The following is a 17,891-nucleotide window of genomic DNA, read 5'->3' on the forward strand; positions in this document are numbered from 1 at the left end:
AGAATATCAGTAAGTGTATTTTCCTGCATGAAAAATACACGGGGTTTAGTGCGTTTGGCTGTAAGATATAAAATAGCATCGAGACGATATATAAACCATCTTGTTGGAGAGGGATATTGGGGAGAGGAAAGATTTGACTGTTATTACTGACTGTGGTAGAAATAGGGAAATATTTTTCCAAAGTATTTTTATTAAGATCAAATTCCTGGGGATTCTGCATGGCAGCAGCCATCTGGGGCAACGTCTCTCTCTGCTCCAGGCTGGCATCGCTAGATGCTTGGCAAAAAATGTTCGTTGTGTTTAAGTGACGGAGGGACACAAAGGTGAGGACGGGTGGTGGACGCGGAGCTGGTGGTCCTGCCGCCAGGAATTACCGCTGCCATGAATTACGCAGTTTTGAATCAAAATCTTGTGGGCTAAGCTTTTCTTTAGGGGACTGTTCCTTGCAGGGCAGAGTCTTTGGTGACTAAGCTGTGTTTTATCGCCATAAACTTTCATGGAGCTTTGGGCCTCTGTGAAGTTGGAGGTATAAATCTAGATGATAATGTCCAGAAAAGAATATATTGCCTTCGCCATCGGCAAACGTAAAATGGGAGTTACAAATAGCCGCAGCCATTCTTGCATTTCCACACTCCACTGTCTGTTTTGCCAAAAATTATTTGTTCTTTAATAGAAATCCCTCCCTTTTTTAACTTATTCAGTGCTTGACTTGAACCAAACGACATGCCCTTATTACACGCGTTTGTCCTTCTCTAAGATTCTGTTCTGCTGAGCCATTCCAGATCTCGTTATGAGAAAAAGATCAGTTTGCAGATGCCAGATTGACGAATGTGCTGTAGAAATCCTGTTTGAAGGGTAAAATGGTTGAATTTCCCATGTAGATTTTGCAGTGGAGAAAAATTCTGGGGTTCTCCCGAACTCCTTGTTGGCTCTGCTGTATGGACCCAAAGGCACGAATAGGGCTTGCCAATGGCTCGTGTCCTCTCTGTGAATGCCAGGCAGATCAAGTTGGAAGGATTTTTCAAGTTGCCTGTGTTATTCCTAGGGTGATAATCAGTTCGTCATCTAAATGTATTTTATTCCTGTGGCCGTGTTGTTCTGTGAATCTCGAAGTCAAGAGCACCCAACTCAATCCCCAGGAAAACCGACCGTCTAATAGAGCCTCAAAAAACCATCCTGCCTTTTTGCCCTTGCGGCACAAAAATGTTCTTCTCCGTTTTATACCATGAGTAAATTCAATCTCTTTCTCGTATCTTCAGGTGTGAAAGGCAGAGATCAGTTGCTCACCAGTCTCATCCCGGACCTCGCCCTTTAATTTGTGAACTTGTAAAATTGCTGTTTTGGTCATGATAGTGAGATGACAATAATGAAAAGCTGAGGGACAGAAGAAAAACCGAGTTCCCATTCTTGGGATGGATACGAAAGATGACTTTTGTGAGACAGGTTTTAAAGACTAGGATTAAAAGCACAGAATTCGTTTTAGTTTTATGGAGGAGGTTGAGGAGGACGGTATGAAAAAGGCCAGTGTAGATAACCCGTGTCAGGCAGGTGGGGAGCGGTGCATTGCCCAGCCATGTCAAGAAAGTCTCTCTGGTCTGGCTGGATGAGGACTTGGTGGGCAGAAGACCACCAGGGCTGAGCCGGGGGGTCCTGCTTGGTCTGGCAGCTGCTCCGCGCTGTAGGCAAGAGGCCCGAGAAGCTGTCCTACAGCACAAACCGGTGACTGCAGAGAGTGCTACAAAGCTAGCAAGGATGCTTAAAATCTCTTCTTGTTTCTAAGAAGTGGGAATGAGATTGGGTCCTTGCTACTTGGCAGCTGGGAGACCAATTCCCAACCCCTTGCTGTGTGAGTGACTGTCCGACCGCCCCAGGAATTCACAGGAAAATAACAGTTTGAGCTCATTTGCCTTCCTTCTTTTACTTGTTCTCAGGGTCCTGCTGGTGTTCCTGGTCCCAAAGGTAACCAGGTAAGCGAAGCTGATCTTCCTCCTGGGATAGCTTTCACGCTGTAGTCAGCGGAGGCATTTAAAGCCTACCTCAGGCGCAGCCTTCGACAGCACAGCTTTTCCTTCTTTCCAATGAAAATTCTCCGGAGCAGGCACCAACAAACCCCTCTCTGGGCCCGTTTTTCCTGCATTGGCGAAGGAGATGTAGTCTGGTCTAATGGAGACACGTGACAACGCTGTGATAGGAACGCTAGACTCCTGCTGTTCCTTTTGTAACCGCGCGGTATGCCGTCTCGGAGCTCCTCGCATCGTATTCCTCCCAAATTAAGTTGAGAAGCGCAGCTTTTCACTGGACATCACGTGCCTGATGGAGAGGATGCGTCCTAGCCTCAAAGCTTGGCAGACTGATAGACTAATTCAGTCTTTCACTTTCTGCTGCTTAACTTCCATAGTTGGATTAATCTCAGTGACGACCTTTTGAGCCAGTTTTCCTCAAATAGATGACTTCTGTTAGTGCATGACTGTGTTTTTGCAGAAAACGAGTGCTTTCCCAGCAAGCGTTGCTTGTTTTGTTTACCAGTGTCAGTGTCTGTGCTGTCCTTGTTTTGTTGCTAAGGGAAAGACCAACCAAACCCGCATTTCTCTTCAAATAACTTCTCCTCTAAAGCCATATAGCCACCGTAACAATGTTCGTTACCTGCTCTAATTGCTGTTTAATGATTCAGCTCTGCTGCAGAGCGTTCGGGGCGGGAAGAGCGCAGATTGTAGCGATTCGTGTCGCCCCAGCGATGCTCGAATTGCACACGCTGCGGAGGTGACCGGCAAATTGATGCTCCTTGTCAGGGCCAGTAAAATTAATGTCACCAGAGCTTCAGCCACCCTTACGTTAGGGTCCCCAGACAGAGTGGAGAGGGATGGTCCTCACCAAGTGATGGATCGCTTCTGTTTAAGGGTGGGATGAAGCTGTTCTGCAGGTGACTCTTTCCGCTGAGGAAGCCGAGAGGACACAGCCGCGCTGGACACTGAACATCGAGCTGTCATTGCAAGCGCACATTTGCTGTGAGACCCAGAGCTGGGGAACCTGAGATTTAGATTCCCTGTAAGAGAAATGCCAGTGCCGGCCTGCGGATGTCCTTCATGGCCACCCCGTCAGGGCTCTCATCTGTACGAATTCAGCCTTTCATCCACGTACCAGCCTGCGGCAAAGGGCACCAAGCCCTCGTGCAAGCTGCCTTGCACCACGCGTGCTGCTGTCAGTGGGGAACAGCTACTGTAGCGTTCAGCTTTGGGAAGAGAGAAGTTCCTCTTGCTGGAGCGGCTGTGGGAGCTGCTGAGTGCCCCCATCTCCCTCAGGAGCTGAGGTTGCCCAGGTCTCAGAGTGAGCCTATTGTCAATAATCTTTGTGCAGCAATAGGTGCAGTGTTAATTCTGCTATCTCGCTTTCAGGGCATTGCTGGAGCAGATGGCCTCCCAGGTGACAAAGGAGAACTGGTAGGTGTCCTTAAATTCAGTAAAATTGACTCCTCAGATGGGTCTAGAGAACCGTGAATCGAGAACTAACATGGGCAGTCAGAGTTAACCATCCGAGAGCTCCAACCCTGCTGGCTGCGAAAAGGAGAAGGCAACCCGAGCCTCTCCGCCACGGTATTCCCGGTGTGCGGCAGCTCTCCTCTCGGCGTCAGGCAGCGCGGGGCAGCCGCCGTGGCCTTCGCAGAACTGTGCCGCATCAGCACTCGTTTCTCACTTCGCTCCTCAGGGCGGCTGACGCTGCTCTGGCCGTGGGGGCTTTGGTCCATCTCAAGAAGCGGCCAGGTTGCCTGGACCTGCGTCCCCCATCGGCACCCGGGCCGAGTCCTGGCGTCCGAGTCCTCTCCCTGCTGTGCCAGGGCTGAGCCCGGTCCCCAGCACCCTGTTATCATTCCTGGCCCCTTTGCTAGAAAAGCCCATGCGGTGCCGTGTACGTGGCGTCGCGGCTTCCCGGAGCTTGGGAGATTTGACTTTAGATGCGTGTTTTCTGAATGGCTCGTTCTTTATTTCCCTTTTCTTTCTAACAGGGTCCCTTTGGTCCCCCCGGCCAAAAAGGAGAGGTATGTGGCAGCCACCGCGGGCTCATGCCCCAAAGGCTTTGGGAGTAAACATGCTTATCGCATCTTTCCATGACGTATCTCCATAAATTACGTTCTGGCGTTGATTCCTAGAAGCATGTTTTTGTCACGGCCATGCTATAAAATCTATGACAATGACAATTTTCTGTGCCATTCGAAACATTCAAATGCGTGTCATCATTTTGCTGCAGCACGGACCCTTACTATCATGACTTGTATACGTAAAACCACCCATACGATGTAAGAAATGTACGTGCTCAGCCAGATCAGTTAGGGAAACCTGAAGAAAGGCTTAACGATTCCCCATGAGAAGGAACAGACCATGTCTTCTGTCTTAATTATTTGGTTTTTTCTTCTTCATTACAGCCAGGAAAAAGGGGAGAACTTGGTCCAAAAGGTGTCCAAGGACCCAATGGGACAGCTGGAGCACCAGGGATCCCAGGACACCCGGGGCCCATGGGCCATCAGGGGGAGCAAGGCGTTCCCGGCATCACGGGAAAACCTGGGGCTCCTGTAAGTATTATCCGCCCCTGGGGCGCAGCCAAGGAGGCTCTGAAGTGAATAAAGGGATTGTGGATTTCGGATGCGTATTCAAAAAAAATAAGGTCCCGCATTTGAGCAGGCAAAAGTTGGTACCTGTGCGTGCAAGCCGACAGCCTTGCAGCAAGAGTTTACCAGTGCAAAAAGATGAACAGTTTGCAGGCTTCAGAACTGAAGCCCCGCAAATGGATGCCTGGAGAATTAACCTTCTCTCACAGCGATGCAGGCACGGCTTATCTGCGTCCGCGGGAACGGGCCGCGGGCCACTGTTCTCCTTACAAAAGTGAGTTAGAGGTTGGTCATTTAAAAACACAGCTCCTATTCACTGCTTCACGTTAGACCTCTGTCTTGGTCCAGAGCTCATGCTTCATCATTCAGGAAAGGCCCCACATTAAATATCTGGCCTGACGTTAAAATTAATCTCTGGCGTTAATATGACAGAGCTTCTGAATTGAAGCCGTTGGCTTTTGAAGGGGGGGGAAAAAACCCACTCCTCTTCATGCGGGATCCTGCGCTGCTCACGGAGGTGCTGGGACCGAGTTCCCCGTCCTGAGGCTTCTGCCAGGGACGAGTATCGATAGCGCGGTTCGTGTAAGGACAGATTCTCCTGTTAATTGCAGGGCAAGGAGGCCAGCGAACAGCATATAAGAGAACTCTGCGGGGAAATGATAAATGGTGAGTATTACCGAGAGAAAACTGACTTTAGTTACCATATCCAGCTGACGATGAGTAGATCCTGAACATAAGATGGCTCCTGCGATTTGTTATTTTTCTGTCTTAATAAGGAAAAATATGTTGACCTTTAACGTAAGGAAAGGTCACCTGTTGCCTGGGATGTCTTTCACTTTTCTAAAATCAGTATTTTTAAGTGATTCATCACGGCAACATACAACGCGTGCCGAACGCAGCTTTGACCCAGGCGCCGCGCAGGCGCGCTGGCGAGCGCGTCCCGCCTCCTCTCCCCGCCGCGGCGCACCCCGCGCCGCCTCCTTCCCCTCAAGTTACGGCTCTGCGCTTAGCGGTTATGGTCGCCACTTGGGATGAAGTTAAACTCTGAAAGTTTGTTTCAGAAAACTTGTTTTAATTATTTAAGTATAATTTTCTAGAATACTTGACATCTTTTAAAGTGGTGTAGGAAACAGGAAATATCCATGGCTTAAAACCCTGCCGATTTCTGACCAAAATCTCCCTCTGAGGAGATTTAAAAAAACCAAAAGCCACAGAGGAGCTGAGAGGACAGATGCAATGCTTCCTCTGCTCCTGCCAGAAGCAGTGAGTGCAGGAGCGGCAGGGAGCAGGACCTGCCCGAGCACGCAGCTCTGCTTCGCCTTCGGACGCTCCCTGTCCGGCTGCTCGCGCCGTGAAGCGCGCTGGCGGCAGACGACGAAGAGCCGAGCGAAGAGTGAAAACGTTGGACGTGCACTTTTTAATTGTTCTTTTCAGATCAAATTGCGCAGTTAGCTGCTAACCTGAGAAAGCCCTTGTCTCCGGGAATGACGGGTCGTCCGGGCCCAGCTGGGCCCCCGGGTCCTCCTGGAGCTACGGGAAGCGTCGGGCATCCTGGTCCTCGTGGTCCCCCTGGATACAGGGGGCCAACAGGAGAACTCGGTGATCCCGGTCCCAGAGGTAAGACTAAACCAACCGGCTTCTCTTTTATGCCCACTGAAATAAACGGCAAACTTGTTCTGATGTCAGCAGCGGAGGAGAAGAGCTCAGGCCGCGGGCAGCCGAGGCAGTTCTGGAGGAGGGCAGTTTTGCCTCTGTAGGGCTGCGGTGTACGCGGAGACCCTGGCGCTGGCCTGAGGACTTTGAGCTCCTCTTGGTCCTTCCCCGTCCTGTCCTTGGATCCAGCCGCAGCACACAACTCACTGCCGAAATTGTCTGTTTATGATTAAAGGTGACGCTGGCGAAAAGGGAGATAAAGGACCTGTTGGGCAGGGTATTGATGGGCCTGACGGCGATCAAGGACTTCAAGGTAAGGCTGTGCAAATCATTTAATAAACCATGACTAACCAAAGGCTTAAGAGGGACAGCTCTGCCCGCTGTTGGCAGTACATTATCGTCGCTTTGTCCCTGTCACTACAGCAGGGCTGTTTTCCCGTGGGTACAGCAGGCGCCGACAATTTGAACGGCGGAACTTAATTAGCACATCCCCTCTGCGCTCCGCTCCCGCCTGGGCCTGACCCCGCTTTGGAGCGCGTTCGTGAGACGGGCAGCGGGGCGGCCGGGCTCCTCCTGTGCTCGCCGTGGAGCTTTTATCGATGGGGAAGGCAGAACCCTTCTCCGCGGCTCCCACGCGGCTGCCAGTGTCAGAAGGCTGCTATTTTCAGTGGTACTTCACAGGCAGTAACGAACTAGCTAATTAACGAGTAGCGTATCTGTTCATTTAAAGGTGTGTAACAACCGCGAGGCTCCAGGTGAAGGCAGAGGGACCGCGCCTGCCGCCTGGCTCCTGACGGACACGGGTCTTTTTGATGCCCGCGGTGAAAGCTACAGCCTGGGCTGCCGGCTGTAGCCCTCCGCAAGTCAGTTCGTCTTTCTGGATCGAACAAGAGAAATCGGGGACAATGTTTCATTTTACCAGAAACAACTATAGCTTCCTCGTGCGATGATTTTGAGAGATAGCGGTGTTCTTGCTCTGGACCTGGTTACAATCCCAGCTCCTGAAGTCATGAATCCCTTGTCAGAGGATTCCAAGATTAGTTTATGTAAATTCATTAATATCTATTAGAAACTCGGCAGAATATTCTTTATTTTGTTCGCCTGTTAAAGCAGCTTTTCTAATTATGACTACATCTGCACAACGATTAAGTTACAGGCACCAAAAGCAGACTCTGCACCCATATAATTTCATAAAACCAGAGTATTTATACCCAGTTGTCTTAGATTCTGCCATAAAATGATTGCATTAATCCATAAATGCTTTCTGTTCCAAAGCGTGTAAGACGAGGCTCTGTTGAAGGTGTTAGATACCGAGAGCACCTCCCCTGCTCCCGAAGCGCGAGCAGACCAACAGCAGATGCGATTCAGCACTTGCACGAACAAAAAGAATCGGGCCCTACCCTGATGAGGCCGGGGTGCGGGTCACAGACCCCCCGGTTCCGCCGCCCCTCAGGAGACACAAGCCCATGTTATGGTATCGAAGCAAGCTTCATAGCTTGCTGTCACAGAAATTCGTGTTCTGTGAATTACGTTTGGCATCTGAAGGAAAAAAGAAATTATAAAAACCCGATAGCTTGAGTCCACCCAAAGCAGAAATTCTTTTTGCCAATAACCAAAATACATATTTCATTGTGAGCACATTTTTGACATAAGACAGAGGTATAACGGAAACTCCTCCTCTGTAACGCCGGGGAGACGTTCGGTATCATCAGTCTCTCTGCTCTCCTTCTCAGGGTCTTAGTTACAACTAGACTAAGGAGGTGCGAGGACGCGAGGCAGCTGAAGGCCACTGCCTCCTGCTAAGGGGCGAGCTGGGGGCCAGGGAGGAGGGACGGCTGTGAGGGCTCCCGCTGTCACAAGCAGCTCGGGACGCCCCTTGAGCCGGCTGTTCGGGGGCGATGTACAACCATTCTGGTTGTAAATCACTTGTTACGATTCCTGGGGTCGTACAGTAACTGGGGCGGCACCGAGGTGGGATCCAGTTCTGCAGTGGGCTATACCGAGGCAATTCCAGTAAATCCAAAGGTGCTGTAAAAAATCCAACGCACGTACTCCAGATTCAGGCTAAATTTATTCAACACCTTGTACTCAACAGGCCGTAACAAGTCTGATGTACAGACACTCAAAGGATTTTAAGAACTCTAAAAGTAATACACATATATACACACACATATATATATTTAAAAAAAAAAAAAAAAGGGAAGGAAATAATTCCTGTAATCTTTTTCCCCTTCCTGTTTAGGACCGCCTGGTGTACCTGGAATTACTAAAAATGGTCGCGATGGTGCTCAGGGTGAACCCGGTCTTCCAGGGGATCCCGGTACTCCTGGTGCTGTTGGGGCTCAGGGAACTCCAGGAATATGCGACACGTCGGCTTGCATGGGAGCTGTCGGAGCAGCAACTTCCAAAAAATCATAAAACAGTGCAAGAAGTGGAGAAGTGACTGAATATTTAAATAAAGAGTGCATTGTAAGAAAAGAGAGCGCGCCCTCCTAGTGATAAATGGACAGATTCTGTTGTATTAAGTGGAGACTTTGACACAGTTCTATGAAAAAGAAAGCATCAGACGAAAGCTTTAATTAAAAGATGCTCTCCTCCCCCCCGTTATTTTCCAGAATTGTTACTGCTAAACCACCTCACCTTCCCTTTCTCCCTTTGTTCAAGAGAGCCGCAAGAGGAAGCATTGCTGCTTTTTACCCTCACCCCCCAAGCTCACGACTTCTCTGTCGAAGCGCTTGAGCCCTGTCCGTTGAATTCCTCGGCGCTGCTCCCGCTGCCTTCAGTTAGCGCGCGGCCCCGCGGGAGCTACGCGCTGTTACGGCAGCAGTGCAAACGAGGCGTTGAAATAGCCCCTAGTTTAATATCCCAAGATTCCGGCCTAAGGAAAGACCATAGCTTACGTCTGTGCTGTCAGATTGCACCTCAAATACTTGCCGAGACTAGTAACTAGTAATCCTCTTGCAATCCGATTCTGCAACAGGTGTAATGTATATATTTGAATTTGCAGGGGAGAATTTTTCTATATTTCCATATGATAACAGAGGAAATGAAGTAACAGCATTTTCACGACCTCTACTTAAGCTATTTGCACAGTAATTGTGAACGAAACCCCAACCAAGAAAGGATGCTCTTCTAACTCCAGCCAAAAACACCTGTATGAACTGTTGTAAAAATAAAAGGAGATTTTTTTTAACCTGTTCTTTGTGATATTGTAAGTGTCATTATGCAGATCAAATTAACTCAGCTGAACTCCATCTTCCAGGAGTGGTTTTACTAGGATGGTTTGGAAATAAATTGCTGCAAAATTGTCCATATCCGTGATTTAAAACAGTATTTATTTTGGGAGACCTTTTTGTACTTTAAAACCTGCTAGCATCATCTATTTTAAAAAATTAATAAAACCACTCTCAGCTCACACACTATCTCGGCCCTATATGCTAAAGCTTATGAACAAAGGAGCGGTATTAATCTTTAAATATGAAAATAGTTTCTGCGTTTAAATAATCTACTGTTTACAATATGCCACTCTTGGCCTAACAATACAAGAAACTGTTGGACAGTTCTGTGATAGACATTGAAAATAGTACTGTATTTTATAAAAAAAAATGCTAACACCATTGTATTACTCTTCAGGGCCAAGTCCGTTAAAGTACGTATAGCAAATGTGAACTTCATAATATCAGCACAGCTTAGGAACTATGCACTTACTCAACCAACCTAGCCTTTAAATTTTTAATGGCAAAAATGGGTATTCTAATATGGTAACTTTAATTTCTTTTTACACTTGAAGAGTACATTTGCATCGAGTCATTAAAATAACAGGGCAGCCAGTTGTAGAACATCAATTCCTAACTGTACGGGATCATGTTTAAAAAAAAAAAAAACCCAAAGCAGAACCACAAACAGAAAAAGAACCTATTTTTTGTAACTAAAGGGGAAAAATACTTAGCTGTCATGACATTTTCTTGTAGCTTCTGGTCCCAAAGCCCCTCTAACAGAGCACTGATTTCTATTGCTGGTAGTTACATTCATTTCCGTTTTGAATAAAGAATGGTTTCTTTAAAGCTCTATTTATATATTTTCACAAGCGATACTTTGCAATTCATACTCAGCACATAAACGGAGAAAATAAATACAGCTTGGGCCACTGCTAGCCACACGCGTCATACACTTCAAGGCGGTCAGTTCAGACTACTTGGTCTCCGTAGCTGTGCGTGTTTTCCTGCACGGGACACGTTACAAATGAGTCTGATCTTGCTATTTTTAGTCTCCTGCCTGTTTTACCACAGAACACAGTCTCAAATTCCTAAAAAAAAAATCAAAATACAAAAAATAAGTAACAATTCTGTTTAATGTAGATATTTACTTGAGCTGTACCTTTCTGTTGCACTAGCGTCTTGGAAAAACCAGCTTTCGTAGGAAGCGCTGAGGAGCCATCCCAGCATCCTGACAGGCAGGTTTTCCTACGCACATGCCCTCTACTCTCTCAAGAGACCGCGCAGAGCCAGAATTACTCCGGGCTGCAACTACTGGTGCGGTTGCATGGGGGCTGCTTATAGGGCACATACATAAACCCTCGCGACTCTCACCCACTTTGAGAGCGCGTGGGCACGGCGCTGGGAACCCCATCACTTCACCAGTTCACGAAAGCCAGCTAGAAGACAACTCCGTGAAACGAGCAGCAAATAGAGAAAAGGAAGGAGGGGAGGGCGGGGAGGAATGATTGAGGAGGACCTCAATTCTACATTGCTGTCTACATAGTATCAGGCTCAGGAACCGGGCTAACTAAAAGAAAAAAAATTAAAATTTGATCCGAAAACCCTGACTAAGGGCAGCCTGTGATTTCACACTACTGAACTGAAACTGCTGTGAGGACAGCTACTCAAAAAAAGCATTTTTAAAAGGAAGTTTCAATGATACAGAGGTCCTTCACAAACAGCATCAAGCAGAAGCATTCCATAGACTTTTAGCTATGTTACGAGAGCTTGAAAACATTTCACATTCTTATCAAGAACAAAAATGAAATTAGGTTTAAAACCTGTTTCAGAGAATCACCATGCCTTTCCTGGATGTACTTCAGAAACGCGGTTGTCCATTGCAAAGTTGTTGCCTTATCAGTATCAACGGTACAGAAGGGAACCAGAAGATTCAGCTCATCACAACAAATCCGGATTCTGCGCCTGCAGGCAAATACAAAGGTTACCCACCGACGGGCGAGAAGGAAGGAAAAAAATAAAAAAAGGAAGACTACTCACATGCGCTACAAGCCATCGACTTTGGGGGCTCCTTTTTGTTTGCTACAAGTTTTGTATTTATTTGTTTATTAGTCACCTTATAGGCAAGTTACCTTATCTTTACAGAACTGGTTAAATGTTTTGAAATCTTTTTGTTTGTTTGTAGAGTAAAAAACCAACAAAGACCAGCACGGTGAAACATAAATATTTTTTCCTCTAACAAACACAAACCTTCACCACCTGCCTTGCTTTTTCTTGTAGGTAAAACAAAATATGTCAAATTCACATTTTACTCTGGATAATGACAGGAGCATTACAGTATCGGTATTTCAGGCTTCAAAAACTTTGTCTTGCCACCGCTCACAGAAGTTACCTTCTGTCTCTCTCCATGCGGTTATGTCTTTCTCTTCGCTGAGCGATTCCGTCCTGCGTACTGCTTTGCACCTGCATACTTGAATTTGGCTGTGCTGACTGCCAAGGACCCTGGGCAGATGCAGTACTCTGGCTATCATCACGCATATTCTGAATTTCACTAAGAGGTTTGCGATCTATGTTTGTATCCGATGGGCTTAGTCGGCTGCAACTTCTTCTGTTTATCACTTGCTTGCACAAGGTGTCTTCTTGGAAAAACAAAGAGGAAAAGAAGAACCCATTTATAACCCTCCCACTAATCGCTGACAATTAAGATCATGGACATTTCTTTTTTGTCACTTTATTTATGTGGAATAATCTTTGAAGCTTTATTGACAACCTAGATTGGCCCTTACAGCAACGCACGTCCTTCGGAAGCCCTAAGGCACCGCTTGCTGTTTCCTCAGAGAGCCCACTGAGATCATGCCTGCCTTTGGTGAGCGGTTGAGGCAGTCCTTTACCTGTTCTTCAGTTTGATACGGACTGCATCGGCTCTATCAACTTTGGGGTCAAACGGTGTAGAAAGAAACCAGTTGCTTACTCTAGGCCCAGATTTTCCAAGGCACCTTGCAACCTTGGGTTTTCTCACTGCACGGCAGAAGTGCTAAACAATTTTGAAAGTACAGCTAAAATCATAGGTGTTGAATTTTTTTGAGAAATCTAGCCCCATATTGCCTATAGCACATCTCCGACATGAAAAACACACCTCGTACGATTCCCTAAAATCATATTCATTCTAAAAAACACACAAACTCGAAAAAAGTTATAGATTTGGAGGCCCAGAGAAAGCTAAGTGAAAAGAAGACAAATGGTTTACCTCCAACTTTAATCCAAACTTCCTCAGGCAAAGCTTTATTCATCGCACCTACTGTCTGTTTTGTGGATTCAATTTCCTGATAGCAGAAAGAGAATGTCTTGGGTATCCCAAGGTCTTGATGTTTGGCAGCTTCCAAAATAGTGCAAGACGTTCCAGAGGTCTGTAAAAACCAAACAAGAAATACCGAGAGGACAACAGACATTAAAAAGAGACTATTTTGATATCTTCACATTAGCTTCTTAAGTTTTAGCCCCATGATTCAATGTGTCCTATCAGAATAAATCCCAATTACTTCTGCACACTACAACCATAGGATTTTAACAGACTGCTGATTTTTTGGGGGATACCTCTGACATTTCTGAGTGCCATGCTATCACTCTTGCTTCAGAGGCTACTTCGAGTTGGGGAAAAAATAAATTTTTAATCTAATCTATGAAAATTAATTAGAAAAAAAAGGAACCATAGAAAATGGCACTGTCTCCTTCTTGTCTTGTGCAGACGATACATTGATAAACTCGAGAAAAAACGTTCTTCTAGTAAGAAATCTAATGGCCTATTGATCGTTACCTGGATGCCCGGTATTACAAATGCCTTAACTGCCACACAATTGATTTTTGTGGCAAATTGCTTTTGATAGTCCTAAAGATGAACATAAAAGTAAATAAATCGCATTACAGATCATTCTGATCACCCCTATTGCAACCATGCCACACTTTAACACAAACCTTTAGAACGACAGCGCACCTAGGAGGTTAACATTATTAGCGTTTGAAACTAGCAGAGCACAACTAGCGGGGAATACGTTATCTACCTGCGCTTGTGAAGGATTAGCGCTCGCCGCAGTAGAACATGCGTTCATAGTAAATAACGGGTATGTGAACTGTAAAGAAGGCGTGGCAGGCGCAGTCTTATTTTTTGCTAATGCAGTACACTTGTTTTCTTGCTGATGAAGAGGAACACCTATCAGCTCTGACGGCTGTCGAATCAATGTTACTAAACTTAAAAAAAAAAAAAAAAAACACACCACAGAAAACATTTCAAATTGACTACTTGAAAATGAGTGCAGAAAAATTTACAGCTACACGTACTTCTAGAGACTATCACCAAGAAACCACTTTCATTTACTGTAAACAGAAATCATTGTTATTGCCATATTGCCTACTTCAGGGACAAAAAAAAAATATCAGCTGAGAAGGTATTCTGTTCTGTGCAGTAATATTCTGCCTTATGCCTCGATAAACTGTTTTATCAGCACACTAATACAGTAACAGGGCCACACTGTAAAATGGTATTTTTGCTCAAAGTTTTACCCGTTATCAGGCTTCCACATTGTAACACTAATCAGTTGCTCTTAATATTTTATTATGATCAAGAATCTACTTTGCTATTAGCAAGTTGCATGGTAAAACTAGGTAATGATGTTCTTCTCTCACCTTTAGTTACACTACATATTGTTATCAAGAATAACGTCATAATTAATTTTGGAACTACATTCTGCACTATTTATGCTTTACACAGAGGGGCCTAATCCGAGGTCAGTGGAGTTGCAGCCACATTTGACTGGCACACTTTAAAAAAGCCCAACCCATCATTCTCACGTATTAAAAAAAGTACTGTTCTTAGGTCACACGTAGAAAATCAGTTTTCAACTACAGGATGATACATAGTTTAACAACATAAACTAAAATTAATTGCAACACACTTGTTAAGAGTTACTCCAGATTCTTGGGGGTCTTGACATCTGGGGTTTTCTGTCTGGATGCTGTTGAATCTGTCTTCCAACCGAACTCTGACTGCAGATTTAGATCTAGGCTCTGGCGCCAGTGCCAAATTTTCAACAAGTACGTTTCCTTTATTCGCCCCAACAAAATTTTCACCATGTTTAACTTTTACTAAACTGTGTCCTGGGATGTCTACAGAGCTACTGTTAGGCGTTTTGCCCGTTTGGTTCAAAGGGAGGTTAGACTCGCTAAGTAACATCATTCTGAGCTCCTGAAAGTCAGCGTAGCCCAAATGCGGGTTTGAACTTAGCAAACTGCTATCAGAAGATAATCCTGACTGACAGATAACTGGGTAAACCGCCTGGTTCCCAGCGCTGTTTGATGAACGCCCCTCCTGACCGCTGTTCAGGGAGGTCTGGTGCAGAGGGGGGTCTGCAGAGTCACCAGGCGAGGAGAAAGAATTGAGCCTAGCTTCCACTTCACCTTCACTAGCTTGTGCCTCCGTATGTGAGTAAAGTATGTGCTGCAGCTGGGTATACTCAATTTCCATCATCTCCACCAGGCTGACGTCTGTGGTGGTGAAGCTAAGATTTTGCTCACCAAAGGAAACGTCACTTGAGCCTCCAGGTCCGCCAGCAACCGGAGCAGGATCGGGAACACTAGCTGTGCTCTGAGGAATGGAGGTCTGAGGCTCCTCTGGGGCCGACTCTGACATGACTACAGTAAACCTAATCAGTTACCAAGGTCTCTTTCAACAGTAAACCATAAAACCTGCGAAAATTATCAGTACTATCCATTAAAAAAGGCAAAAAAAATTGCACTTAATACTGACTCCGTCCCGCCGCCAGGTAACGAAGCAAGGAACAAGCTCCTGATGGCGGGGGACCAGACAGCCTAACCGTGCCCCCCGCTCCAGCGGCCCCCTCTGAATCCCTCCCTCCCGCTCCAACACAGCTGCTCACAAGAAACGGGTTTCACCTGCCAGCACCCGGCCTGGGGAGGGCGGCTCTGGGCACCCCGCTGCCTAAGCCTCCCTCAGAGGAGCCCCCATGTGCCTGCGGGCCCCAAGGCGGGGAGCGGGCCCCGGCTGACAGGAGCTGGCACCGGCCGGCGCCCCCCCGCAAGGCCCCGCGGCGGAGGCTGCCCTCGGCGGCGGCGCGGCGGGGCAGCGCAGGGAGCCGCCGTCCCCCTCAGCCCGCCCTAACGCTCCGAACGCCCCGCAACCGCCGCTCCGCCCCGCGCCTGCGCCCGCCGCCGCCCCGCCCCTGAGGCGGTGCCAGCCCCGCCCCGCGCCTCCGGCGGCGGCTGCGCCCCGAGCAGCGGGGGTTCCCCGGCGGGGACGGGCCCGCCGCCGCGGAGCGGTCCTTCCCGGGCGGGCCTTGGCGTGGGCGCGTTTTGTGCAGCTCGGGCTGTGGGAAGGCGGCGAGGCGGGGTGGTGGAGCGCGGTCCGTGAGGGGAACTGCCAGGGGAAACTGCCGAGAGCGGGGAGGCTCCCGGGAGCTCGCCGTCTCCCGTCCCAGGGCGAAGCCTCCCCGCTGAATGCGAGCGCCGCAAGCCTTGCTTCCCGCCGAGCCGTTACACAGCAGCGCGGCGGCTGCTTTTCCACATAAGGCCTCCCCGTTAAACATGAACACCACAGGGATTTTTTTTCACCCACACAAGAGTTAGGAATTCATCAGCCCACAGCCTGCGGGAGAAAGTTGTATTTACTTCAAGTTATTTTAGGAGCAGGGCAGTAGAGCTCAGCCGTTCAGGAGCCCGAGGCCTGTTCAATGGCAGGGGGTGTGCAGTCAAAGTCGCTCCTAGGATTTTAAAAACCCTGCCCAAACGGGGTTTGGCCGGGGCTCCCAGGTCCGACCGGACTGACGGGACGCCACGTCCGTCACCGGTTTCTGGGATTCGGGTACCGGTTGGTACTCGCCTCCTGGTTGTTACCCGCCACTGGTAGCACAGAGGGCATGAAGGAAAATCGTGAGAGAGGAAAAAAGCCCCAATGGCTGGAAATGAACACCTATGTTTTCTTTCCTTGTTGCAGGATAAGGGTTTTCCCCTTTTTGCCTTTTTTCCCCCCCAAGAACGCTGCTGTGAAGCACTGGGGGCCGGCGGCTCCTCCCTACATCCCATACGCAGCTGCAGCGGAGCCCGCAGCCCTGGATTTCCTACTGTAAGATTAAGTTACTAAATTATAAACACTTTAGTAGTTTGCCAGTGTTTAAAAACTGTTCTTTGATAGAAAGTTAATCCAAAGCCCCTTAAAAAAAGTCCCATTTTCCTGGACTCGTAAAGTGGTATTATCACATGATTTCATGAAAATGAGCTTGGATGCTAGGCCGTCCGCTCCGAGACCACCTGAACGCACCCACGCAGGCATCTCACCATCGTGAGCGGTTTGTACATTTGGTCTCTGTTATATATCTGCTACTGGTTATGTATTTTCGTATGAAAAACAGATGCCTAATACAGAAGACACATTCTAGAAACAAGCCAGAGCGCGAAGGGCACAAAAATGCTACTCTAGCTCATAAACAGAATAAAATAAAAAACCAATTTTAATACGTTATGAAATCTTCCTTCCCTTCACAAGGTTAAAAAAATAAAATGTTTACTGCATCCTTTAACAATGTGCATATTCAATCGAGGTGGCACACACAGCCGTTTTCCATGTGGAAGCACCACGTTATGTGAGGCGCAGCCAAAGTCTGAAGGTCGCACTGGTGACTTTCCGCTAGAAACAAGCAGAAATTTTAAAAGCAGTTTTGTGCACATTGGACTCAATACACACTTTCCTCCTCCTCTAAGTCCTTCTGCATGCTCGCCTTTAGAATGCATAAGGTTGGAATATTAGTCTTTTATAGATGTAATAATCTTTCTGCTTATATTGTTTTAGACCTTTCAGAGGCTTTTACATAAAAATTTAGGAAAATACTCTTTGAAAGTTAATTTAGCTTAGCACAAACACAGATAAAAGCTCAAAATAGCAAGTTGTTTCATGTTAATCGGAAGTTTGAACAAAGCCAGAGAATTATTTTTCTCTTTCTTGCAATGCATGCTAATAATTCAGTACCATTTTTAGTCTCTGTAAATTGAGTTAAATTGTTATGTTCTTTTCAGCCTAGCTTTTACTGTCTGCTGCAGTGTAGAAGACAGGAACCTTGCTGTAAAACCAAGTCCAGGTCATTATAAACTACCTAAAGCTGTGGTTTAACAAAGTCAGTCATTAGTGTCTGTCTGTCTGTCTGCTGTTGATTTTTTTGCCTCTACGTCAGTGGGAGGATGCATTTACTGGTCCTAAATCGTGAACAGATTCCCCAAACTGATCTGTGATGAAGGAGTGGTTCCTAGGAGATGAAAAGCCACACATCTCTTTCATAACAACGTAAAGTCAAGGAACAAATAAATGGTGCGAATCGAGTTTTTCTTACGTTCGAAGCTGACCCGAATTAGCTAATACTTTT

At 47.0% G+C, this 17,891-nt stretch overlaps 2 protein-coding genes across 11 annotated transcripts in view; one reads left to right on the forward strand and one right to left on the reverse strand.

Moving 5' to 3' along the window:
• COL9A3 (collagen type IX alpha 3 chain) overlaps positions 1-9,359 on the forward strand; it is a 40,216-nt gene extending 30,857 nt beyond the window's left edge. For 8 of the 10 annotated variants that reach the window (XM_082325729.1, XM_082325728.1, XM_082325725.1 and 5 more), the window contains 8 exons: positions 1,932-1,967; positions 3,393-3,437; positions 4,001-4,033; positions 4,418-4,564; positions 5,212-5,266; positions 6,035-6,217; positions 6,489-6,566; positions 8,496-9,359. In XM_082325729.1, coding sequence (XP_082181855.1) covers positions 1,932-1,967; positions 3,393-3,437; positions 4,001-4,033; positions 4,418-4,564; positions 5,212-5,266; positions 6,035-6,217; positions 6,489-6,566; positions 8,496-8,671 — 753 coding nt within the window. In that variant the 3' untranslated portion in view covers positions 8,672-9,359. Of the gene's footprint in view, positions 1-1,931; positions 1,968-3,392; positions 3,438-4,000; positions 4,034-4,417; positions 4,565-5,211; positions 5,267-6,034; positions 6,218-6,488; positions 6,567-6,983; positions 7,208-8,495 lie in introns of those variants that run through there. The other 2 variants (XR_014229641.1, XM_082325732.1) reach the window with 2 other exon arrangements.
• Positions 9,360-10,444: 1,085 nt separating this feature from the next.
• TCFL5 (transcription factor like 5) lies at positions 10,445-15,151 on the reverse strand (the record flags this gene model as incomplete). The annotated part of the gene is given in 7 exon segments (XM_082325782.1): positions 10,445-10,468; positions 10,470-10,559; positions 11,292-11,433; positions 11,861-12,104; positions 12,716-12,875; positions 13,527-13,713; positions 14,418-15,151. Coding segments are annotated over 7 exon segments (1,581 nt in total).
• Between the last annotated feature and the right edge of the window lie 2,740 nt (positions 15,152-17,891).

This window comes from Platalea leucorodia (assembly GCF_965183815.1).
Source record: "Platalea leucorodia genome assembly, chromosome: 13".
In the NCBI taxonomy this organism is placed as follows: domain Eukaryota; kingdom Metazoa; phylum Chordata; class Aves; order Pelecaniformes; family Threskiornithidae; genus Platalea; species Platalea leucorodia.